General features: G+C 45.6%; 1 protein-coding gene across 3 annotated transcripts in view; it reads left to right on the forward strand.

The window, feature by feature from the left end:
• Positions 1–26,650, forward strand: part of DMRT1 (doublesex and mab-3 related transcription factor 1) — a 419,177-nt gene that overhangs the window by 116,325 nt on the left and 276,202 nt on the right. For 2 of the 3 annotated variants that reach the window (XM_077249110.1, XM_077249111.1), the window contains one exon: positions 18,413–18,643. In XM_077249110.1, the coding sequence (XP_077105225.1) occupies positions 18,428–18,643 (216 nt within the window). In that variant the 5' untranslated portion in view covers positions 18,413–18,427. Of the gene's footprint in view, positions 1–18,176; positions 18,328–18,412; positions 18,644–26,650 lie in introns of those variants that run through there. The other variant, XM_077249112.1, reaches the window with a different exon arrangement.

Below are 26,650 nucleotides of genomic sequence, written 5' to 3' on the forward strand. Positions count from 1 at the left end.
AACCACACAAAAAGGATTTTTAATTACAGACTGACCAGGGCAAGAAGAACTGTTGAGTGTGCCTTTGGTATCCTTGTCTCAAAATGGCGCATTTTAGGGACAGCCATTAATCTCAAAATTGAGACAGTCGGTGAGGTGATCAAAGCGTGTGTGGTTCTGCACAACTGCATAATGGCTAAAGTGCGACCAAACAATGAACTTGATGAACCTGTTTCTAACCCATTGCCAGAACACCATCATCACCCTTTCAGGAAAACAGTTGAAGTTGCCCAAATGAGGGATACATTTGCGTCCTTCTTTGTTTCTGAGAATTGACAACTGTGCTACCAAGATGACATGGTTTAGCGTTCTTGTAATGTTGTGCAATGTTATGTACCTGTAAATTTACTTTAATGTTTGCTGACAATAAAACACCTATAGTTAAACATCTGTTCCAAGTGTCCTCTATATTAGAATAACAATTTTTAAAGTTTAATAAGGTGATCACCGGTTCACAGCTACAGTTTTTATATAGTTCACTCGCTGTATCATGCAGATTGCATGAGACAGGGATTGGATTATAACCAAATTGGGTTATGTAACCCATGCTTTACACTACACCTCTTCTCTCTGAGGTCAGTGCTATGGTAGGTGACATTGGATTAGCTCCATCGTCTCTTCAGTCTGCATTTCTATGTTTCTATAACTGCAGACTGAAGAGATGATGGAGCTAATCCACCTCATATCTTTACTCGCCTGCCCGTGTGTCAGAACTAGTGCACTCAGGATGCAGAAAACACTGCATCCTGAGTGCACTAGTGCTGACACCTGGGCAGGTGAGCATTGTTGACCCCCTGACCTTTTTTGCTGTATTAATATATATTTTTGGATGATTTTCAGTCCTCTGTGTTTTTGCCACCTCATAGCTCCATTACACACAAGAAGCATTGCTGCTGTGTAAAGCAAATAAAGAGGAGCTGTAGATTGTGTGTCATGGAGCTATGAGGTGGCAAAAACACATTGTGTGTATATGGTGACGTGTGTTGACGGCGCACGGTGTGTGTTGCCGGCTACGGAAGAGGCAAAGATCAAGCAGTGACTAGGGGAAAACAACACAAATTTATTTACCCCCCCAAAAAATTAACTTTTATGAACCGATGAGGGGGAAATGTTATGGACCTGGGGGGTGTGGAACTGGGAGGATTGGCTACGGGAGGACGATGAAGAGGTTCTATGGGAAGGAGTAACTAAACTTGTGGGGTCTGGGAGGTCAAGGACGGAAGTGGACACATTAGGAGTGGAAGCATGGGACGGGAAAGACACATTGGGAGGGAGAGAAAAACTGGACAAGACAGACACATTGGGAGGTGAGGGTAGAGGTAGTACAACACTTCTGCTGCCTTTAGTCCTTTTTACTTTCTGTCCAGTTTTCTGTGACATCCTCCTTTTTTGTGTCTCCTTGGAAGGGTGGAAGAGGTGGGGTCAGCAGGGCGTGTATCTACTCGGCCTGGTTGTGGCGGTGGACAGCGGCGCAGGTACTTCAGGCGGCCTATTGGTGGTGGCGGTGTGCAGCTGTGCAGGAGCAGGACTTGGCATGGTGGTGGTGGTGGAGTGGATTTCAGCAGCACCCGGCATGGTGGTGGAGGTGTAGTGGTGTGCGGCAGGACTGGGCATGGTGGTGGCCGTACAGTGGTATGCAGCAGAACTCGGTACTGGTGGTGGCGGTGGGCAGCTGTGCAGGAGCAGGACTCGGCATGGTGGTGGTGGAGTGGATTGCAGCAGCACCCGGCATGGTGGTGGCGGTGTAGTGGTGTGCGGCAGGACTGGGCATGGTGGTGGCCGTACAGTGGTATGCAGCAGAACTCGGTATTGATGTTAAGTGTGTAATTGCTGGCACAGGTTGAAATACCACCTGTGCATGGTGGAAATACTGAGTCTGCTGCATAGCCTGAACATAAGCAGCGTTGCAGGCCTGCATCACGTTGAGCTGGAGTTCAGGCGTAAGTTGTTCCGACATGCCCTGATCTATCTTGTTAAAAAAATGGTGTGCTGGTCTCTGGAGGTCGGCTTCCAGATGGTTAAGGGGTTGGTTGACATCCTGGAAAAGTGTGTTAATATGGGTCAGACCACTTTCCAGTTATCTCCCAGCGCCTTTAAGCCATTCTGGAAGACCGATTTCAAGTGAATAAACTCGGGCATGAGTGACCTGTCCGAGGCCTTCTGCCACTGGTGGGAAGAGCCCAAAAAAGTGGCAGAGGACTGGGACAGGGGAACACCTGAAGGACTAGCTGCCTGTTCTCCAGCCTGTGACGCCGGCCCACTTGCTGCTTCGCTGTTAGATGACTGAGACTGGTCAGTGGCAGTTCAATGAGGGACCGCTCCAGAGGATGATCCAGGCAGAAAAGTAAACGATTACTACCAAAAAATAACAATTGTAAAAGCGCCAACTCCTGTGGAATACAAAAATTCAGATTAGTGAATACAACACTATGGAATACAACACAAAAATACTTACGTTCTCTAAGCAAGGACAGGCCTCAGGAAAGGTACTTGTATTTCCCTATCCTTGCTGCAGTGCCACTGCGAACTTGGATCTCCTGTCTCAGGTCCTTGTTGAAGCGATCCTTCATCGAACGCCAACGGGTGTTGACTTTGGTCACTGTGAATAGGGGGAAAAAAAATTGTTAAACAATGCACTTTAGGCCGAGATCACACAACCGTGTGTGATGCGAGAAACTCGCAGGTGTTTATCGCATCACACACGGTTGTGTGATCCCAGCCTTCAGGTTCACTGCCGCATCAGACCACACTGCAATACTTTCAAAAAGCCTTTCTGACACATGACGTGGTGTTGTCCCAGTCATCCATCAGCGATTGGGCCACCTCATTCCACAGGTCTCCCTAAAATTTATAGCCAGAAAGGCTATGCAGATATCTGCGGGCTGATATAGCCTAGAGAGGGGCCATGGATGTTGGTCCCCCCCTGGCTACAAATACCAGCTCCCAGCCACCCCAGAAATGGCGCATCTGTAAGATGTGCCAATTCCCGCACTTAGCCTGTCTCTTCCCACTGCCCTGTAGCGGTGGCATATGGGGTAGTAAGGGCTTAATGGCACCTTTGTATTGTAAGGTGACTTCAAGCCTGGTTAGTAATGGAGAGGAGTCAATAAGGCACCTATCCATTACTAATCCTATAGTAGTGAAAGAGTTAAAAAAAAAGACACGGCCAGAAAAAATATTTTAATATTCTTAATTTCACCATACTTACAACCACGCCTAATTCCCCGAAGCCATCGATCACCTGCAAAAAATAAAAAATAATAAATCAACCGTATACTCCCTGCCTGACGTAGTCCAATTAATAACGAGTGTCCCATGACGATCTCCCCTATAGGACAGTGACATCTGGAGTTGTCACTGCTCTATAGACCTCCCACGATGCACTGTCAGGAGACAATGGCTCCTGCAGTGCATCGCTGAAGAGGTTGCTTGAGTTCATTCTCTCGCTTTATGGCAATGCTGTGTGGAAATTTTCTCACACAGCGTTGCCGGCGAGAAAATGAACTTAAGTGGCCGTTCTTCCAGGAGGGGCGGAGGGATATACATTCACGGAAGATTACCTCCGCTGTCAGTTCATCGCGGGGCCCTAATAGAGCGCTGACATCCCCTGATGTCACTGTTCTACACGGGAGATTGTCGTGGGACACTCTTTATTAACTGAACTAGGCGGAAAGGTAAGTATAGGTTGGTTTATTATGTTTTTTTTATTACAGGAGAATCAAGGGCTTCGGGGACTAGGTGATTGGTAAGTATGTACTGTATGTTATGTGTATTATATTATGTGTATGTACTGTATGTTGTATGTTCTGTATGTTTTTGTTTTTTTTACACTACTGAACACAGCCATTGTCTGATGGAACTACTTTCCCATCATCGGCAATGCTGTCACTGTAAGCATTCATTGCCGGATGAGAGCAGTAGTCCCATCAGACAATGGATAGCATGGGGTAGCATGGGTGAACAGTGTGAGAACACAGCCAGGAGGGGATAGTATACCAAGAAGGAGGAGGAGTGTGATATGGGGGCACAGTATAGAGACTAGACCTTATAGAGGGAACACAGTGTAATAGGACAGTGTGAAGGAGAAGCCCAGTAATGAAAGGAGATGGCAGTATGGAGGGAATGTACCATATGAGGGACAGTGTGTCAATCATAGTTTTTTGCAGGGAATATAGTAAGGGGCAATTATTTATTCAGGGGCACAGCATAGGGCAGTTATTTTTATTCAAGAGCATTATAATGACACTGCTATTTTTAAGGGTATCTAGGGGGATGTGCTGCACAAGACTAGAAAAGATGGAAGTCTGCAGAGACGAGCTGTTGCCATTCATCATGGTGTCTGGACAATATGAAGAAAAGAAAGAGAATTACTCCAATCAGAGACAACCTCACCTATAAATACCTGGACTTAAATGTTTTTTGTTATACTGACTAATTCTCATCAGTACTGTGGTTCCTGTATGATCCGTAGCGTGATGATGACTGATAGCAACAACTAACAGTATCTCCTTACCATTGTTAAGGACGTACTGGAAGTCTTAGGATCATGCAATGCAAAAGTATATGGGTCTGACCTGAATAAACAAATGATGTACCATGTACTGATGGTGGTTCTAGTGAAGTATTTATGTACTGATGGTGGTCTTGGTGATGTATTTTGTGCTGCTGGTGGTTTTGATGATGAATTTCTGTACTTCTGGTGGATGTGATGATGAATTTATGTGCTGATGGTGGTTCTAGTGATGTGTTTCTGTACTGATAGTGTTTCTGGTGACTGCACGCTGTCAGGATTCTCTGGTGCCAGCAGTGAGAGTGCGGTGTCACAAAACCGCAAGTATGCGATTTGCATATATGCTGTCACGTGCCTACTAGACATGCGTGGTCTCACTGAATGAAAATGAAATGAGCGAGGTCGGACAGATCTAGTCGGAATCTTGCCATAAGTAAACAAACTGCAAAATTGCATACTAGGGCTCATATTACTGTCCACTCTTGCCACCAGTAAAGGAGAATTCTAAAAGTGTGCAGTGCATGCACTGTAAGAATTCAGAAGTCTTCAGTGACATAGAGCGCACACTTTCATCTCAAACCTCGACAAGCCCTCTAATCATAAAATGAAGCCCTGTACCATGCCAACCCTAACAGCATGTAGTATACCCACATTCAGGATTCTGCTTAACTTCCTAGTTTCAGCCACTTCACTCATACAATTTTCACACTGAGGCGGTAGTCACACTAAGGCCTCTTTCACACGTCCATGTCTTAGGTACGTGTGGGGACAGTTTTCACACGTACCGGAAACACTGACACACGAACACCCATTCAGTGGGTCTGTGCACACGTCAGTTTGTTTCCAAGGACCGTGTGTCCGTGTGCACCACACGTAGACATGTCTGTTTTTTACCGTCAGCACGGGCCGCAAAACATCCCGCACACGTGCACACGGAGAACACACGTGGATGTCATCTGTGTGACACGCATCGGCGCTGGGGAAGAAGAGTTACAGTAAGGCCGGGGTCACACTTACCGTATGAAAAATCGGCCCGAGTCTCCCTGCTGAGAGACGCACAAGTGTTCTCCGTATGGTCATCCCTGTGTAATGCGTTTGCAATGCGATGATGCGATTTTCTCACACCTATGTATCCGTATTACATCTGTATGACATGCTTATGGCTTTACATTTCTCACTGATTTTCCCCATTGAATTTAATGGCTCAATGGGCTGAAATGAGGAAAATGTGTGCATATTTCTTGCAAGTCACAGGAATGGTCCATGTGGTGTCCGATTTTCTTCTTGCACCCATAGACTTGCATTGTTGAGTCTCGGACGATATACGCGTACAATCGCAGCATGCTCAGATTTTACACGCACGTAGAATCCGAAAAAATACGGTGATGTGAGCTGCCCCATAGATTAACACTGGTCCGAGTTCTATGCAATGTTTTCTTGCATAGCACTCATCCGTATTCTACGGTAGTGTGACTCCGGTCTAAGCGCTGTTCCCCGGTGCCGGGTACTGAAGACGGCTCTCATCATTCTCCCCTGCTCTGCCGCCGATCGACACTAGCAGGGGAGAATAATAAGAGTTATATTCAAATCAGAACAATGACAGCAGGTGGGGGCTTTTGGGACTATTACTCCCATCAACCTACACCTGCTGCCGCTAATAACAGTGACAGCAGGAGCAGATGATGGGGGTATTCCTCACCTGCACTATCTACTATATAATTGTCTAAGGGTCATTTCCGTCTGTCTGTCTGTCTGTCTGTAACGGTTATTCGTTCGCTGATTGGTCTCGCCAGCTGCCTGTCATGGCTGCCGCGACCAATCAGCGACGCGCAAAGTCCGGAAGAAAATGGCCGCTCCTTACTCCCCGCACTCACTGCCCGGCGCCCGCATACACCCCTCCGCTCACCGCTCACACAGAGTTAATGCCGGCGGTAATGGACCGCTTTATGCCGTGGGTAACGCACTCCGTTACCGCTGCTATTAACCCTGTGTGACCAAGTTTTTTACTATTGACGCAGCCTATGCAGCGCCAATAGTAAAAACATCTAATGTTAAAAATAATAATAATAATAAAAAAATGATTATATACTCACCTACGCCGCCTTTCCCGCTCCTCGCGATGCAACCGCCACGTTCCGTTGGCACAGATGGTCTGGTAGAAGGACCTACCATGACGTCACGGTCACGTGACCGCGACGTCATCACAAGTCCTGCGCGCCTGCGCGGAAAGGACCTGCCGTGACGTCACGGTCATGTGACTGCTACATGGTCACGTGACCGCAACGTCATCACACCCTGGGACCGCAAGCTGCCGACTGCACCGCACACAGGCGACACAGCTACGGAAGGTGAGTATATGTTTATTTTTTATTTTTTTTACCTGTGGCTGGCCAATATGCTACATAGCTGGGCAATATACTACATAGCTGGGCAATATACTACATAGCTGGGCAATATACTACATAGCTGGGCAATATACTACGTGGCTCTGTGCTGTATACTACGTGGCTCTGTGCTGTATACTACATCACTAGGCAATATTCTACGTCACTGGGCAATATACTACGTGGCTGGGCAATATACTACGTGGCTGGCAATATACAACGTGGCTGGGCAATATACTACGTGGCTGGGCAATATACTACGTGGCTGGGCAATATACTACGTGGCTGGGCAATATACTACGTGGCTGGGCAATATACTACGTGGCTGGGCAATATACTACGTGCCTGGGCAATATACTACGTGCCTGGGCAATATACTACGTGCTTGGGCAATATACTACGTGGCTGGGCAATATACTACGTGGCTGGGCAATATACTACGTGGCTGGGCAATATACTACGTGCCTGGGCAATATACTACGTGCCTGGGCAATATACAACGTGGCTGGGCAATATACTACGTGGCTGGGCAATATACTACGTGGCTGGGCAATATACAACGTGGCTGGGCAATATACTACGTGGCTGGGCAATATACTACGTGGCTGGGCAATATACTACGTGGCTGGGCAATATACTACGTGGCTGGGCATACTACTACTACGTGGACATACATATTCTAGAATACCCGATGCGTTAGAATCGGGCAACCCTCTAGTAACTAAATAAATGAATGAAAAACCCGGCGTGTGTTCCTGGTTCCCAGCTGGTTATCAAGAATAGAGGAGTCCACAGGCTGTTTTTAAAGGGAATCTGTCACCTACTTTTTCGTATAAAAGCTTCAGCCACCGCCTTTAGGGGCTTATCTACAGCATTCTGTAATCCTGTAGATAAGCCCCCCGATGTAACCTGAAAGATAAGAAAAGCAAGTTATATTATTTTCACGGTCCAGTCCGATGAACATCGCGGTCCAGGTCCGGCTCCTCCCATCTTCATGCGATGACGTCCTCTTCCTTCCTGTCGCTGCTCCTGCGCAGGCGTACTTTATCTGCCCTGTTGAGGGCAGCGCAAAGTACTGCAGTGCGCAGGTGCTGGGCTTCTCGGACCTTTCCCGGTGCCTGCGCACTGCAGTACTTTGCTCTGCCCTCAACAGGGCAGATAAAGTATGCCTGCGCAGGAGCCGCCAAAGGAAGCAAGGAAGAGGACGTCATCGCATGAAGATGAGAGGCGCCGGACCGTGACACCCATTGGACCGGACCGCATCGGACTGCCCCGGGCATTACAGAATGCTGTAGAAAAGCCCCTGATGGCGGTGGCCAAAGCTTATACACGAAAAAGTAGGTGACAGATTCACTCCAGAAGTTCATTGTGGATCTCTGAATGATCCAATGTTGTCCTAAATGCCTAATGATGATAAATGTAATCCACCTGTGTGTAATCAAGTCTCCGTATAAATGCACCCGCTCTGTGATAGTCTCAGGGTTCTGTTTGAAGCACAGAGAGCATCACGAAGACCAAGGAACACAACAGGCAGGTCCGAGATACTGTTGTAGAGAAGTTTAAAGCCGGATTTGGAAACAAAATGATTTCCAAAACTTTAAACATCCCAAGGAGCACTGTGCAAGCGATTATATTGAAATGGAAGGAGTATCATACCACTGCAAATCTACAAAGACCCCGCCGTTCCTCTAAACTTTCATCTCAAACAAGGAGAAGACTGATCAGAGATTCAGCCAAGAGGCCCATGATCACTTTGGATGAACTGCAGAGATCTACAGCTGAGGTAGGACAGTCAGTCCATAGGACAACAATCGGTCATACTGCACAAATCTGGCCTTTATGGAAGAGTGGCAAGAAGAAAGCCATTTCTCAAAGATATCCATAAAAAGTGGCGTTTAATAAAGTTTGCAATAAGCCACCTGAGAGACACACCGAACATGTGGAAGAAGGTGCTCTGGTCAGATGAAACCAAAATTGAACGATATGTTTGGCGTAAAGGCAACACAGCTCATCATCCTGAACACACCATCCCCACTGTCAAACATGGTGGTGGTAGCATCATGAATTTGGCCTGCTTTCCTTCAGCAGGGACAGGGAAGATGGTTAAAATTGATGGGAAAATGGATGGAGGTAAATACAGGACCATTCTTGAAGAAAACCTGTTGGAGTCTGCAAAAGACCTGATTTGTATTCCAACAAGACAATGATCCCAAACATAAAGCAAAATCTACAATGGAATGGTTCACAAATAAACGTATCCAGGTGTTAGAATGGCCAAGTCAAAGTCCAGACCTCAGTCCAATCGAGAATCTGTGGAAAGAGCTGAAAACTGCTGTTCACAAACGATCTCCATCAAACTTCACTGAGCTCGAGCTGTTTGCCAAGGAAGAATGGGCCAGAATTTGTTTCTTGATGTACAAAACTGATAGAGACATACTCCAAGCGACTTGCAGCTGTAATCGCAGCAAAAGGAGGCACAACAAAGTATTAAGTTAGGCCGGTTTCACATTTGCGGTTGTGTCCACAGCGTTTCTTCCGCAATTATCCGCATGCGTTGTGTATTCCTATCTTTAACATTAGGGACGCATGTGTCTGCGTTCGATTGTGTTTTGCTGCGTTTGACGACGCATGGCGTCGTTTCGTCGTCTGCTGTTTGGCGCAGTGAACGCTACATGTAGTAATTTTAGAGGCGTCAATTTGCCGCCTAGAAACGTATGCGGTTGTTAGCGGATGGAATGCGTAAAAAACCGCATTGCTGTCTGTGTAAACGCATGCGTCCGCAAGCACATGCGTTTGCTTGCGTTTGTGAACGCATGCGTTGCACCAGAGAAAAACATGTCTAGACACTGATTAGCCATCCCCCACATAAAAGGTGATAAAGGGAGGGAGTGGACATTTGCAGGTCTCTACTCAGCAGACTGGGAACAAGGGCAGACGCAGGAAATAACCTGGGTGGAATCAACGCTCTGAACAATGTGAGTATATCAAAGCCAATGTCTTTATTTTCTATTTTTTGTCTCTATTTGTCCTAATTTCTGTCTTTTTTTTTCTTGCTGCATGCATCAGAATGTCATCTTCTTCTGAGGAGCAGCGGCTTGGGCCTGCACAAGGTGGAAATGAAAGCGAAGTGAGTACTCAACTCCTCAGATTGGTAAGTATTCACTGTCACATCTTCACGAGACAATTTTTTTTTCCATTTTTTAGAGCACTTCTTCCACTGCTGCAGAGGGTGAGCAGGAGCAGCGGGGTCGCGGTCGGGTGGCAAGGTGGCAGCGTGTAAGTATACCTGGCTGACTGTTTACTGTGTCCTCACTTTAGTATTCTTGAATCTTCCTTTCTTTACTTTCCTTTTTCTTTACATTTTTCTTCTGGACTCCTTTTTTATCTTGACTTTCCTTATTCATGCCATTTCTCAGCCTCTGTTTTCTTTCTTTTCCTTATGTTAATGTATACAACATTAATGTCTTCATTTATGTTTTAGGTTCCAGAACGGGATGAGGACCTCATTGACAACGATATCCTCATCTCCCTGGTCCATGAGCGAGTCCCGTTGTGGGACACCCGGGTTCCACAGCACTCGGACAACGTGACGATCCGGCGGCTATGGAATGAGGTGGCCAAAGCAATGTGGGATGGCTGGGACAACGCCCCGACTCGGGTCCGAAATGCATTTTGTAAGTATTGCAATGCAGTGTGAAGCAGCAGAGACCTTGGCTGTGCTCACACAACTGTGTGTGATGACACAAACTATCAGGAGTTTCTGTCATCACACACAGTTGTGTGAGCACAGCCAAAAGTCCATTGTCTAACCATTATTTTTTGTTTTTTCACCAGTGCTCAAAGTCAAAACACGTTTGTGTTCCATGAAGGACCGCTTCAAGAAGGACCTGCGTCAAGAGAGCCATGTTCCCAGTGGTTCTGGAGCAAGGATCCGAAAGTATAAATACCATCGCATTCTGGCATTTTTAAGACCGGTCCTTGCCCAGAAAACGTAAGTATTTTTCCTGTGTATTAGGTTGTGTTGTATTGCCATAATCTGTATGTTCCTATTCAACAGGAGTTGGCGTTTTTTTAGTTTTTGGTATTATTTTTTTTTTCCTTTGTTCACAGCACATAGAGCAGCACTGTTGACCCAGGTTCTGGAGCGGTCCTTCATCAGACAGCCACGGACCCGTCCCAGCCATCCTGCAGCGCTGCAGCAAGTGGACCCCCCACACTAACTGGAGACCAGGAAGCTGGTCCATCAGGTGTTCCCCTTTCCCAGTTCTCTGCCTCTGCTCCTTTTTTTTTGGGCTCCCAGCAGCGGCAGAGGGCATCGGACAGGTCACTCAAGCCCGAGTTTTTGCACTTGAGCTCGGTTTTTTACGATGGACTCAAGACTTTGGGTGACCGACTGGATACTGCCATTAGCCATATGAATACACGTATCCAGGAGGTCACCAAAAGCCTTGACCAAGTAAAAGCCGACCTCCAGAGGCCAGCACATCATTTTTTTGACCAAATTGAACAGGGCATGTCGGAACACCTTACTCCTGATCTCCAGCTTAGGGCTTGTTTCCACTTGCGAGAAACACGTCCGTATCTCGCATGTGAAAACCAAGCTCTGGCGCCGGCACTTGGGAGCGGAGCGTGCGGCTGCATGTGTTCCTATGCGGCTGCACGTTCCGCTCTGGAGTGCCGGCACCAGAGCTTGGTTTTCACATGCGACATACGGATGTGTTTCTCGCAAGTGGAAACAAGCCCTTAGTGTCATGCAGGCCTGCAAGGCTGCTTAAGTGCAGGATATGCAGCAGAGTCGGTATTTTCAGCAGACAGTGGCAGCATATCCACCTGTGCCTACACTGTCTCGATTGACCTCAATGCCGACCTCTGCTGCATACCACTGCACGGCTACCTTCATTCCTAGCACTGCCGGACACCACTACAGCACCACCACCATGCCGACTGCTGTAGGACAGCCCACCGCCACCACCATGACAACTGCTGCTCCTGCTTGGACCTCCTCCACTGACACCACGATGCAGCAGCAGGACCCTGGCATGTCCTTCCGCACCGCCACAACGATGTAGCAGGAACCTGGCATTCCCTTCCGCTCCGACACCACAATGCAGCAGGACCCTAGCATGTCCTTCCGCTCTGCCGCCAAGATGCAGCAGCAGGACCCTGGCATGTCCTTCCGCTCCGCCACCACGATGCAGCAGCAGGACCCTGGCATGGCCTTCCAACCGCAACCATGCAGCAGCAGCGGGACAAAGAGACTGACAGTTCGGCCACTATGACCAGGCCGCAAGAAATGAGCCCTCTGAGGCTCCCCAGACCGCAGCACCGATCCCAAAAAGGAAAAAAAAAACAGTGGACTATTTCTATTCCTCCCCCCTCACCTCCCAATGTGTCTGTAATGTCAGGTTTGTCTCACCCTTCCAGTGTGTCTCAGCCCTCTCATGCGTCGAGCCCTATCCCCGATCTGCCAGACCCCAGTAATTTAATTGCCCCTTCTCCTGCCACCTCTGTGTCGTCCACTGTGAGTCAAGCTTCACAGCTACACACACCCCCCCCCCGTTTTCATCACTCTACCCCAAGCTGGCGCAGTAAAAAAAAATGTATTTGTTAAAAAAATAAATAATAGTGTTTTTTGCCCCCAAAAAGGTTTGGTTAATTGTGTATTTCGCCGCCGGCAACACACACCGTGCGCCAAATAAAAAACTGCGCCGCACACTTTATTTTTTTGCCCACATCATAGCTCCAGTAGTTAGCAAGTACAACACTGCAGTTTTGTGTGTCTTTAGTATAGAGATATGAGGTGGGCCAAAAAATTTATACTTGTATTTTATCTATAATCTCTTCCTTCTGCTTAGTCTGTGACTAGTGTTGCAGACGAAGAGAAAATGGTGGCAATACAATGCAGAACTACTGTATACTGAACAGGTCAAGTGTCCAAAAACTCATTAGTTAGGACACCTGACCTGGTGAGTAGAGAACTACCTTGTATAACCTCCATTTTCTCATATGTGCACTTAATCTATTTCACACAAAGTGAAGGGACGATGGCGGTCATACAAGCCCTTTATCATGTACAGCACCATGGTATTAATGGTGCTACAGTATATAAATGAATTTAATAATAATAATAATAATAATAATAATACAAGGCATATCTATGCTCACATGGACATGTGTCAGAAATAGTGAATTCATAAGGCTGTTATATGTGCGTCATTAATTCATTATTTCTGACACCTGACTTGATGACTATAGATCTGTTTTGTATTAAACAGCCATCGTCTCTTCAGTCTGCGTCCAATAGATACTGCAGAACAGAATCAGGACGCAATGACGTCAACAACTTAACCACTAACAACCTAAAGGCTGCCGTCACACTAGCAGTATTTGTTCAGTATTTTACATCAGTATTTGTGCCAAAACCAGGAGTGGAGGAATTAGAGGAAAAAGTATAATATAAACATATGCACCACTTCTGCATTTATCACCCACTCCTGGTTTTGGCTTACAAATACTGATGTAAAATACTTACCAAATACTGCTAGTGTGACGGCAGCCTTGGTTTGTAGAGGAAATACATAGGAGACCCAGTCAAGATACCACAAATATAAAGTTTAATAACAACAAATATTAGTAACATTTAAAACATAACAGGTACAGACCCGAACCCAACAGGACATTTTACACTATATTGTCCTGCCATGCCACACGTCCAATATCAGAATCAAAAAAGGCAGCAAATTGGTCCTGCATGTGGCCAACTTCAGCAGTTGACCGCAGTGGGTGATGCTGGTAATCTCGCAATGGGTTTGCAACTGGTTCATACAGTTCAATGGTGGGTCGCTCCTTAGCCATTATGTAATTTTGGACAACCACACAGGCTTTGACAACCTCATCGACTGTCTCCATTTTTAGATTAATGGCTGTTGCAACAATGCGCCATTTTGAGACTAGAATGCCAAAGGTACACTCTACTGTTCTTCGGGCCCTGGTCAGTCTGTAGTTAAAGTTCCTTTTAGTGTGGTTCAAGTCCCGACTGGAATATGGCTTCAGTAGGTTTTCACACATCTGAAAGGCCTCATCCCCAACCATAATAAATGGCATCGGTGGACCTTGAGTGTTGGGGAGAGGTGGCCGTGGAAAATTAAAATTTTTGCCATACACACGGCGGCCCATATCCGAGTTCTTAAAAGTCTGGGAATCGTTGCCACAGCCAAAAGCTCCAATGTCGATGAAGCGACAGTCCGCATCGGCTATTGTCATGAGCACAACAGAAAAATATTTTTTATAATTGAAGTACTCCGATCCTGTTCTGGCTGGTTTGATAATGCGGATGTGCTTTCCATCCACCGCTCCCAAACAGTTGGGGAAATCACACACACTCTAGAATTTTTCAGCAATTTCAATCCACATGTCCGCGGTGGGTAGGGGTATAAACTCATTCCGGAGAACATTCCACAAAGCCCGGCAGGTGTCTGCAACTATTCCGGACAGGGTGGAAATTCCAAGCCGGTATTGGAAGTGGAGGGATGATAAACTCTCTCCGGTTGCCAGAAATCTGGAAGAAAATAAATTAAAAAAAAATTACAATTAATTCTATTTATGGTGTTGTTCTGCTAAAGACATAAAGGAAAATACAAAGAATACATGTCAGAACAACCAAAATTAGGACTGGCATTTGTTTAGAATTGATACGTACCTTAATGTAACCAGCAGACGTTCCTCTGGTGGAATCGCTCTATGGAGCTGGGTGTCCTGTCTCCGTATGGCTCCTTGGACACGAGCAAGCAAATCCTGGAAAGAGTCTTGCGACATCCTTGTATATTCCAGGAATTTGTCCGGGTTGGCATTAAGCTCGCCATACAGCGTGTGATAGGCTCCATGGCTGTCACGTAGTTCGATTATGGGGTGTCTCTAAAAACGCCTATGCCGTCTCCTCCATCTTTCGCGATTTCTGTGTTGCTCCCAAGCAAACGCACAGGCAAGAAACAGCTTGATGCTTAAATCCAGGTTGAAATAAAAGCTCTCCATGCGAAGATCCATCATGACACAGGATACAGTAGCACACTGTTAAGATTTCAGCAGTCCTAGGGTCTATATATAGATATCCCATAATACACGCCCTCTGTAGTCCCATTGGCGGTGTCTGGTTATCTAGATTTTTCTCCTGTAAAATTTTTCACCATGCGCACAAAAAACCCAAACGCGTCTAAAGAACGCTGCGTTTGTACGTGTTTCTATGCGTTTTTTCCTGCACTTGCGGATGCGGATTAAACGCTGCGGATTCGAACGCAAATGTGAAAATAGCCTTAAAGGGGCCGAATAATATTGCACGCCCCACTTTTCAGTTTTTGAATTTCCACAAAAATTTAAAATAAGCAATAAATTTTGTTCAACTTCACAATTGTGTTCCACTTGAGGTTGATTCTTCACCAAAAAATTATAATTGGTATCTTTATGTTTGAAGCATGATATGTGTGAAAAGGTTGAAAAGTTCCAGGGTGCCGAATATTTTCGCAAGGCACTGTAGATGCACCAATTCTGGCGCTTTGCCCGTCTCTTCCCCCTTGCCCTGTAGTGGTGGCAAGTGGGGTTCGTATTTGAGGGGTTGTATGGTCAGGTGACATCAAGCCCACGGCTTAGTAATGGAGAGGTGTCTATAAGACACCTCTCCCTTACTAATCCTGTAGTTATATGGTAAATAAAGACACAGCCAGAATAAAGTTTTTTATTAGAAACCAAACAAAATTCAGTGTCTTCACAGCAGATCACTGTGAGAATTTCTGTGATCTGCTGTGAAGACACTGGAACTGCGGTGACCTCATCACTGGCATTTTCCCACGGTTCTGAAGTCACGGCAGTTCAGACCGGCTGGGAATCTCTTTGACGTCACTGACGCTGTATTCGCAGCAGTTCAGTCAACAGTGGTTCTCAGCCTGGACAGCCGCATCTTGGCATCGGCCAGATTGAAAACTTTTTATTCCCCAGACATGGATTATGGCATGGGACAGAACGACATACAGTTATAGTATATTGTTGTTTTTTCATTTTAGTTTTATTGCAAGAGAATGAGGGCTTTGGTGGAATAGGCATTTGGCGAGTATATCTGTTTGTTATTTTTAAATATAGAAGGAAAACTGTTTTGTTTCTAATAAAAGACTTTATTCTGGCTATGTCTTTATTTACCATATAACTATAGGATTAGTAATGGATAGGTGTCTTTTATAGATTCCTCTCCATTACTAAGCCATGGGCTTGATGTCACCTGACAATACAAAGGTGACATCAACCCAACAAATATGAACCCCATTTGCCACCACTACAGGGCAAGTGAGAAGAAGCGGGCAAAGCGCCAGAATTAGCGCATCTAATAGATGCGCCTTTTCTGGGCAGCTGCGGGCTACTATTTTTAGGTTGGAGGGGGCGGGGCTATATCAATGAAACCTTACCAGTCTGAGAATACTACCAGCCCCCAGCTGTCAGCTTTAGCAAGGTTGGTTGTCAAAAATGGAGGGGGACCCCATGCCGTATTTTTAATTATTTATTTAAGTAAAAAAAAAACTGTGGGGACCCCTCTATTCTTGATAACCAGCCTTGCTGAAGCTGACAGCTGAGGGTTGCAGCCCCCAGCTGTGAGTTTTGCCTGGCTGGTTGTAGAAAATACAGGGGGAGCCCACGCTGGGTTTTTTATTCATTAGTTATAGTGCAGGCGGCGGGTGAGGAATACCCCCATCATCAGCTCCTGCTGTCACTGTTATTATCTGCAGCAGGTGTAGGTTGATGGGAGTGATAGTCCCAAAAGCCCCCACCTCCTGTCATTGTTGTGACTTGAATATAATGCTCATCATTCTCCCTTGCTTGCGCCGATCGCCGGCAGAGCAGGAGATAATGATGAGAGCCGTCGTCAGCAACCAGCGCCGGGAACAGCGCTCACTGTAGTGCTTTTTCCCTGTCGGCTATCCGTGTGGTACTGATGAGTCACACGGGAGGCACAAGGTTGCCACACCTGTGCCGCAAGTATTACACACACCGACACAGATATCTCTGGTACCGTTGTTTTCCAGAACCGGAAATATAATGGACGTGTGAAATCGAGAATAAATGGCTTCACCCAACCATTAACCATTAGTAAAGAAAAGGTTTTGGTGTTATCATTCATATTCTCTGAAAAAAGCCAAGAAAGCAAAAATTCTGCTGGGGTATGTAAACTTTTGAGCACAACTGTACACCTCTGTTGTTTCTATACATATTGTTGAATCCTGATGATGAGTATGATACATAAAATATAAAAAATGTCCAAGCGTATTAAACTGCTTTTACACTTGCCGTGATTTTGCGGCTCCAATAGATTTCTATGTTGCTGCAAAAACGGGCCGCAATAATTACACGCCCACAGTGCGCCGTATGGCTATGAGGGCCGTATTTACGGCCATGAAAAAATACCGAGCTTGCTCGATATTTTTCACAGCTTATGGACACGGTCCCCATTGTAAATCAGTGGGGCCGCAAAAATAACTGAAGGTTTTTTTTTGTGGTGCGCCGTGACTTACGGTTTTGCGGACCGCTGTTTTTTTTCCCCAATACTTTTGCTATAGTAATGGGAACCTGAAAAACGGCGATCCGCAAGTTTTTTGCGGACCGATATTGCGGGAGACCTTGAAAATTGCGTCGATAAAGCCTGCAAAAAAGGCCCACAGTAATGGGCTGCAAAAAAAATCTGCATGTGTAAAACAAGCCTTAGGCCCTTTTCACACATCAGTTTTTAGCCGTCAGGCACAATCCGGCTCATTTTGAAAAAAGAAAAAAAAAAAAAAGGATCCATTGCTAATTATGAAAAACTGATGCGACGTTAAGAGAGAGATCGGTCGCCGGATTCCATCATTTCACCTGACGTTTCAGCCGTTTTTCGCCGGATCCGTCGCTATGCTTTTTTTCGCTGAACAGAAAAAAAAATGTTCCTCTGTACGTTTTCTCTGGCCGACGGAAAACTAATTTTCGACGGATCCGGCAAAAAACTAATGAAACGTGTGGCCATCCGTCGCAATCCTGCGCTAATACAACTCTATGAGGAAAAAACGGATCCGGCGGCAACTTTTGTCGCACCTGTTTTGTTTCAAAATTCGTCGGATTGTGCCTGACGGCAAAAACCTGATGTGTGAAAGGGGCATTAGACTGTTCACTAAGTAGGAGTCTCTGTGTAAGATGCTGGCTGTTAATACCGTGATTGTTCTCAATTGTATCAGTGCACTACAATGTCATATTTTCGGAGCTTCCATTCCGGATTGTGGGAGGGAGATTTGTGCATTTGTCACTCCCTACTTTCTAGTTTTCTCCCACACATATCACACAGCATTCTATGTGTTGGCTGCAAGTTTTGTATTTCTGGAGATTAAGGCAAGAACATTTTCTTATAATACAGTATTGAGTGAATTGTGACTAATAGCGATAAAAGTTTCACTCCATTTTCCGAACATTACAGGTGGGAAGAAGCAAGATGCCGAACAACGTAGAGCCACTTAACAAGATGCGAAGCTATGTTTCTATAGGGGGCAATGGAAAAAAGACTTCACGCTTTCCTAAGTGTGCCCGTTGCAGGAACCATGGCTATTCATCCCCTCTGAAGGGTCACAAGCGTTTCTGTATGTGGAGGGATTGCCAGTGCAAGAAATGTAGCCTTATTGCAGAAAGACAGCGTGTTATGGCTGCCCAGGTAAATAGAGATTTATGTATTTGTTTCATTTTTTTTATGTAAGGTGTAAGTATTTCAATTTGTACTTAGTTAAAGAAATATCAAATTTCAAAGACTATATTCCATGGCACTCACCAAATCTCCATTCAATTTCCTTTATTCATGAATTTCAGATGCACATGAGGAATAGTATTCCAGAAAAACCTATGGCAATTTCACATATGAATATGCTTTCTCAAGGTCTCAAGAAAATAAAGCATATTCACACATGAAACAGCCTTAGTACGGTACATCCTGAGATTCCTCCTGTGCATCTTCTTATCCATGAATAAAGGATATTGAATGGATTTGGTGAGTGCCGTGGACAGTATTCTTTGAAGCTCGATTGTACTGTGATTCTACTTTGTGCCACTGATCACCAGTGCGAGTGCCTATTTGTCCTATAACTAAGGATCTGTATTTGTACCTTTAGGGTTCTGAGTATATAAAATTGCTCAGATTCTCAGCCAGAAAAGTTAGTGTATGCGTACGAGTAACATAATAGAAGAACTTGGCACTCAAAAAGTTGCAGTGAATGAAAACAAGTTTCATTGCCAATCTTTATAGTTCTTAGCGTTTTGGTCCTACGTATGGACCTTCATCAGAACCGTACAAAATACATACAGTATGAGGATAATAGTAAGTGATAACTATATATGCTAAATGTGTGTGTATATATATATATATATATATATATATATATATATATATATATATATATATATATATATATATATATATATATATATATAAAGTACAAACCTAAAGTTTGGACACACCGTCTCATTTAAAGATTTTTCTGTATTTTCATGACTATGAAAATTGTACATTCACACTGAAGGCATCAAAGCTATGAATTAACATATGTGGAATTATATACTTAACAAAAAAGTGTGAAACAACTGAAATTATGTCTTATATTCTAGGTTCTTCAAAGTAGCCACCTTTTGCTTTGATGACTGCTTTGCACACTCTTGGCATTCTCTTGATGAGCTTCAGGTAGTCACCGGGAATGGTTTTCACTTCACAGCTGTGCCCTGTCAGGTTTAATAAGTGGGGTTTCTTGCCTTATAAATGGGGTTGGGACCATCAGTTGTGTTGTGCAGAAGTCTGGTGGATACACAGCTGATAGTCCTACTGAATAGACTGTTAGAATTTGTATTATGGCAAGAAAAAAGCAGCTTAGTAAAGAAAAATGAGTGGCCATCGTTACTTTAAGAAATGAAGGTCAGTCAGTCTGAAAAATTGAGAAAACTTTGAAAGTGTCCCCAAGTGCAGTGGCAAAAACCATTAAGCGCTACAAAGAAACTGGCTCACATGAGGACCGCCCCAGGAAAGGAAGACCAAGAGTCACCTCTGCTGCTGAGGATAAGTTTATCCGAGTCACCAGCCTCAGAAATCGCAGGTTAACAGCAGCTCAGAATAGAGACCAGGTCAATGCCACACAGAGTTCTAGCAGCAGACACATCTCTACAACAACTGTTAAGAGGAGATTTTGTGCAGCAGGTCTTCATGGTAAGATAGCTGCTAGGAAACCACTGCTAAGGACAGGCAACAAGCAGAAGAGACTTGTTTGGGCTAAAGAACACAAGGAATAGATATTATACAAGTGGAAATCTGTGCTTTGGTCTGATGAGTCCAAATTTGAGATCTTTGGTTCCAACCACCGTGTCTTTGTGCGACGTAGAAACGGTGAACGGATGGACTCTACATGCCTGGTTCCCACCGTGAAGCATGGAGGAGGATGGTGATGGTGTGGGGGTGCTTTGCTGGTAACACTGTTGGGGATTTATTCAAAATTGAAGGCATTCTGAACCAGCATGACTATCACAGCATCTTGCAGCGGCATGCTATTCCATCCGGTTTGCGTTTAGTTGGACCATCATTTATTTTTCAACAGGACAATGACCCCAAACACACCTCCAGGCTGTGTAATGGCTATTTGACCAAGAAGGAGAGTGATGGGGTGCTATGCCAGATGACCTGGCCTCCACAGTCACCAGACCTGAACCCAATCGAGATGGTTTGGGGTGAGCTGGACCGCAGAGTGAAGGCAAAAGGGCCAACAAGTGCTAAGCATCTCTGGGAACTCCTTCAAGACTGTTGGAAGACCATTCCCGGTGACTACCTCTTGAAGCTCATCAAGAGAATGCCAAGAGTGTGCAAAGCAGTCATCAAAGCAAAAGGTGGCTACTTTGAAGAACCTAGAATATAAGGCTACTTTCACACTAAGCGTTTTTCGGCGGACGTCGCAATACGTCGTTTAGGAGAAAAAAACGCATCCTGCAAAGTTGTCTGCAGGATGCGTTTTTTCCCCATAGACTTACATTACCGACGCATTGCGACGTATCGCCACATGTCGCAACCGTCGTGCGACGGTTGCATCGTGTTTTGGCGGACCGCCGGCACAAAAAAAGTTACATGTAACTTTTTTGTGCGTCTAGTTCGCCATTTTCGACCGCGCATGCATGGCCGAAACTCCGCCCCCTGCTCCCCGGACCTTACAATGGGGCAGCGGAAGCGTCGTAAGACTGCTTCCGCTGCCCCTGTTGTGCTTTTCTTTCACAGCATGTGTCGGTACGTCGGCCCGACGCACTGCGACGGGCCCGTACCGACGCTAGTGTGAAAGCAGCCTCGGGCATAATTTCAGTTGTTTCACGCTTTTTTGTTAAGTATATAATTCCACATGTGTTAATTCATAGTTTTGATGCCTTCAATGTGAATGTACAATTTTCATAGTCATGAAAATACAGAAAAATCTTTAAATGAGAAGGTGTGTCCAAACTTTTGGTCTGTACTGTATATATTTATATGTGATAGAAACATGTCTAGCCCCTTTCTGACCTCGGACTGGATAGTACGTCCGAGGTCAGAACCCCCGCTTTGATGCGGGCTCCGGCGGTGAGCCCGCATCAAAGCCAGGACATGTACTGTACGCTGTTTTGAACAGCTGACATGTGCCCGCAATAGCGGCGGGTGAAATTGCGATTCACCCGCCACTTTTAACTAGTTAAATGCCGCTGTCAAAAGCAGACAACAGCATTTAACCAGCGCATCCGGCCGGAAATGAGCGCATCGCTGACCCCCGTCACATGATCGGGGGTCAGCGATGCTTCTGCATAGTAACCATAGAAGTCCTTGAGACCTCTATGGTTACTGATCCCGACTAGCTGTGAGCGCCACCCTGTGGTCGGCGCTCATAGCACACCTGCATTTCTGCTGCATAGCAGCGATCTGATGATCGCTGCTATGCAGCAGAGCCGATCGAGTTGTGCCAGCTTCTAGCCTCCTATGGAGGCTATTGAGGCATGGCAAAAGTAAAAAAAAAAAGGTAAAAAAATATGTGAAAAAAATAAAAAAAATATGAAAGTTTAAATCACCCCCCTTTTGTCGCATTCAAAATAAATCAATAAAAATATGTCAAACCTATACATATTTGGTATCGCCACATTCAGAATCGCCCGATCTGTCAATAAAAAAAACGCATTAACCTGATCGCTAAACAGCATAGTGAGAAAAAAATTAGAAACGCCAGAATTACGTTTTTTTGGTCGCCGCTACATTGCATTAAAATGCAATAACGGGCGATCAAAAGAACGTATCTGCACCAAAGTGGTATCATTAACCCCTTCCCGACCCATGACGCCACGTAGGCGTCATGAAAACCTGTGCCAATCCGACCCATGATGCCTATGTGGCGTCATGGAATGATCGCATCCTGCAGATCGGGTGAAAGGGTTAACTCCAATTTCACCCGATCTGCAGGGACAGGGGGAGTGGTACTTCAGCCCAGGGGGGGGTGGCTTCACCCCCCCCTTGGCTACGATCGCTCTGACTGGCTGTTGAAAGTGAAACTGACAATCAGAGCGATTTGTAATATTTCACCTAAAAAACTGGTGAAATATTACAATCCAGCCATGGCCGATGCTGCAATATCATCGGCCATGGCTGGAAACACTTATGTACCCCCCCACCACCACCGATCTCCTCCCCGGTCCTCCGCCCGGTGCTCTGCTCCCCTCTGTCGTCCTGTCCGCTCCCCCGTCCTCCTGCCCGCTCCCCCCGTGCTCCGATGCCACCCCCCCGTCCTCGGATCCACCCCCCATGCTCAGATCCCCCCCCCCCCCCTCATACTTACCGGGCCTCCCGGTGTCCGTCCGTCTTCTCCATGGGCGCCGCCATCTTCCAAAATGGCGGGCGCATGCGCAGTGCGCCCGCCGAATCTGCCGGCCGGCAGATTCGTTCCAGGTATATTTTGATCACTGAGATATAACCTATCACAGTGATCAAAATAAAAAAAATAGTAAATGACCCCCCCCCTTTATCACCCCCATAGGTAGGGACAATAATAAAAAAAACTAAATATTTTTTTTCTTTTTCCACTAGGGTTAGGGTTAGAACTAGGGTTAGAACTAGGGTTAGGGGTAGGGTTAGGGGTAGGGTTAGGGTATGTGCACACAGTGCGGATTTGACTGCGGATCCGCAGCGGATTGGCCGCGGATCCGCAGCGGATTGGCCGCGGATCCACAGCGGATTGGCCGGGGATCCGCAGCGGATTGGACGCGGATCCGCAGCGGATTGGACCCTGCGAATTCGTAGCAGTTTTCCATCAGGTTTACAGTACCATGTACACCTATGGAAAACCAAATCCGCTGTGCCCATGGTGCGGAAAATACCGTGCGGAAGCGCTGCGTTGTATTTTCCGCAGCATGTTAATTTTGTGCGGATTCCGCAGCGTTTTACACCTGTTCCTCAATAGGAATCCGCAGGTGAAATCCACACAAAAAAACACTGGAAATCTGCTGTAAATCTGCAGGTAAAACGCAGTGCCTTTTACCTGCGGATTTTTCAAAAATTGTGCGGAAAAATCTCACACGAATCCGCAACGTGGGCACATAGCCTTAGGGTTAGGGTTGGAATTAGAGTTAGGGTTGGAATTAGGGCTAGGGTTGGAAATAGGGTTAAGATTAGGCTTGTGGTTAGGGTTACGGATAGGGTTAGGGGTGTGTTGGGGTTAAAGTTGTGGTTAGGGTTGGGATTAGGGTTAGGGTTGGGATTAGGGTTATGGTTGGGACTAGGGTTACGGGTGTGTTGGGGTTAGGGTTGTGGTTAGGGGTGTGCTGGGGTTAGGATTGTGAATAGGGTTATGGCTACAGTTGGGATTAGGGTTAGGGGTGTGTTGGGGTTAGTGTTGAAGTTAGATCTGAGGGGTTTCCACTGTTTAGGCACATCAGGGGTCTCCAAACGCAACATGGCGCCACCATTGATTCCAGCCAATCTTGCGTTCAAAAAGTCAAATGGTGCTCCCTCCCTTCCAAGCCCCGACGTGCGCACAAACAGTGGTTTACCCCCACATATGGGGTACAAGCGTACTCAGGACAAACTGGGCAACAACTATTGGGGTCCAATTTCTCCTGTTACCCTTGCAAAAATAAAAAATTACTTGCTAAAACATAATTTTTGAGGAAAGAACAATTTTTTATTTTCACGGCTCTGCGTTATAAACTTCTGTGAAGCACTTGGGGGTTGAAAGTGCTCACCACACATCTAGATAAGTTCCTTGGGGGGTCTAGTTTCCAAAATGGGGTCACTTGTGGGGGGTTTCTACTGTTTAGGCACATCAGGGGCTCTGCAAACGTAACATGATGCCCGCAGACCATTCCATCAAAGTCTGCATTCCAAAACGTCACTACTTCCCTTCCGAGCCCCGGCATGTGCCCAAACAGTGGTTTACACCCACATATGGGGTATCATCATACTCAGGAGAAACTGGACAACAACTTTTGGGGTCAAATTTCTCCTGTTACCCTTGGGAAAATTAAAAAATTCTGGGCTAAAAAAATATTTTTGAGGAAAGAAAACACATTTATTATTTTCACGGCTCGGCGTTATAAACTTCTGTGAAGCACTTGGGGGTTTAAAGTGCTCACCACACATCTAGATAAGTTCCCTTGGGGGTATAGTTTCCAAAATGGGGTCACTTGTGGGGAGTTCCTACTGTTTAGGCACATCAGGGGCTCTGCAAACGCAACGTGACGCCCGCAGAGCATTCCATCAAAGTCTGCATTTCAAAACATCACTACTTCCCTTCCGAACCCCGACGTGTGCCAAAACAGTGGTTTACCCCCACATATGGGGTATCAGCGTACTCAGGAGAAACTGGACAACAACTTTTGGGGACCAATTTCTCCTGTTATCCTTGGGAAAATAAAAAATTGTGGGCTAAAAAATCATTTTTTAGAAAAGAAAAATTATGTTTTATTTTCATGGCTCTGCGTTATAAACTTCTGTGAAGCACTTGGGGGTTCAAAGTGCTCACCACACATCTAGATTAGTTCGTTGGGAGGTCTAGTTTCCAAAATGGGGTCACTTTTGTGGGAGCTCCAATGTTTAGGCACACAGGGGCTCTCCAAACGCGACATGGTGTCCGCTAATGATTGGAGCTAATTTTCCATTCAAAAAGCCAAATGGCGTGCCTTCCCTTCCGAGCCCTGCCGTGCACCCAAACAGTGGTTTACCCCCACATATGGGGTATCATCGTACTCAGGACAAACTGGACAACAACATTTGGGGTCCAATTTCTCCTATTACCCTTGGGAAAATAAAAAATTCCAGGCTAAAAATCTTTTTTGAGGAAAGAAAAATTATTTTTTATTTTCACGGCTCTGCGTTATTAACTTCTGTGAAGCACCTGGGGGTTTTAAGTGCTCACTATGCATCTAGATAAGTTCCTTGGGGGGTCTAGTTTCCAAAATGGGGTCACTTGTAGGGGAGCTCCAATGTTTAGGCACACAGGGGCTCTCCAAACGCGACATGGTGTCCGCTAACGATTGGAGCTAATTTTCCATTCAAAAAGTCAAATGGCGCGCCTTCCCTTCCGAGCCTTGCCGTGCACCCAAACAGTGGTTTACCCCCACATATGAGGTATCGGCGTACTCAGGAGAAATTGCCCAACAAATTTTAGGATCCATTTTATCCTGTTGCCCATGTGAAAATGAAAAAATTGAGGCTAAAAGAAATTTTGTGTGAAAAAAAAGTACTTTTTCATTTTTACGGATCAATTTGTGAAGCACCTGAGGGTTTAAAGTGCTCACTATGCTTCTAGATAAGTTCTTTGCGGGGTCTAGTTTCCAAAATGGGGTCACTTGTGGGGGAGCTCCAATGTTTAGGCACACAGGGGCTCTTCAAACGTGACATGGTGTCCGCTAGCGATGGAGATAATTTTTCATTCAAAAAGTCAAATGGCGCTCCTTCCCTTCCGAGCCTTACCATGTGCCCAAACAGTGGTTTACCCCCACATGTGAGGTATCGGTGTACTCAGGAGAAATTGCCCAACAAATTTTAGGATCCATTTTATCCTGTTGCCCATGTGAAAATGAAAAAATTGAGGCTAAAATAATTTTTTTGTGAAAAAAAAGTACTTTTTCATTTTTACGGATCAATTTGTGAAGCACCTGGGGGTTTAAAGTGCTCACTATGCTTCTAGATAAGTTCCTTGGGGCGTTTAGTTTCCAAAATGGGGTCACTTGTGGGGGAGCTCCAATGTTTAGGCACACAGGGGCTCTCCAAACGCGACATGGGGTCCGCTAAAGATTGGAGCCAATTTTTCATTCAAAAAAGTCAAATGGCGCTCCTTCCCTTCCGAGCCCTGCCGTGCGCCCAAACAGTGGTTTACCCCCACATATGAGGTATCAGCGTACTCAGGACAAATTGGACAACAACGTTCGTGGTCCAGTTTCTCCTTTTACCCTTTGGAAAATAAAAAAATTGTTGCTAAAAGATCATTTTTGTGACTAAAAAGTTAAATGTTCATTTTTTACTTCCATGTTGCTTCTGCTGCTGTGAAACACCTGAAGGGTTAATGAACTTCTTGAATGTGGTTTTGAGCACCTTGAGGGGTGCAGTTTTTAGAATGGTGTCACTTTTGGGTATTTTCAGCCATATAGAACCCTCAAACTGACTTCAAATGTTAGGTGGTCCCTAAAAAAA

The sequence above is a fragment of the Ranitomeya variabilis genome, chromosome 1 (genome assembly GCF_051348905.1).
Source record: "Ranitomeya variabilis isolate aRanVar5 chromosome 1, aRanVar5.hap1, whole genome shotgun sequence".
NCBI classification, from domain to species: Eukaryota; Metazoa; Chordata; class Amphibia; order Anura; family Dendrobatidae; genus Ranitomeya; species Ranitomeya variabilis.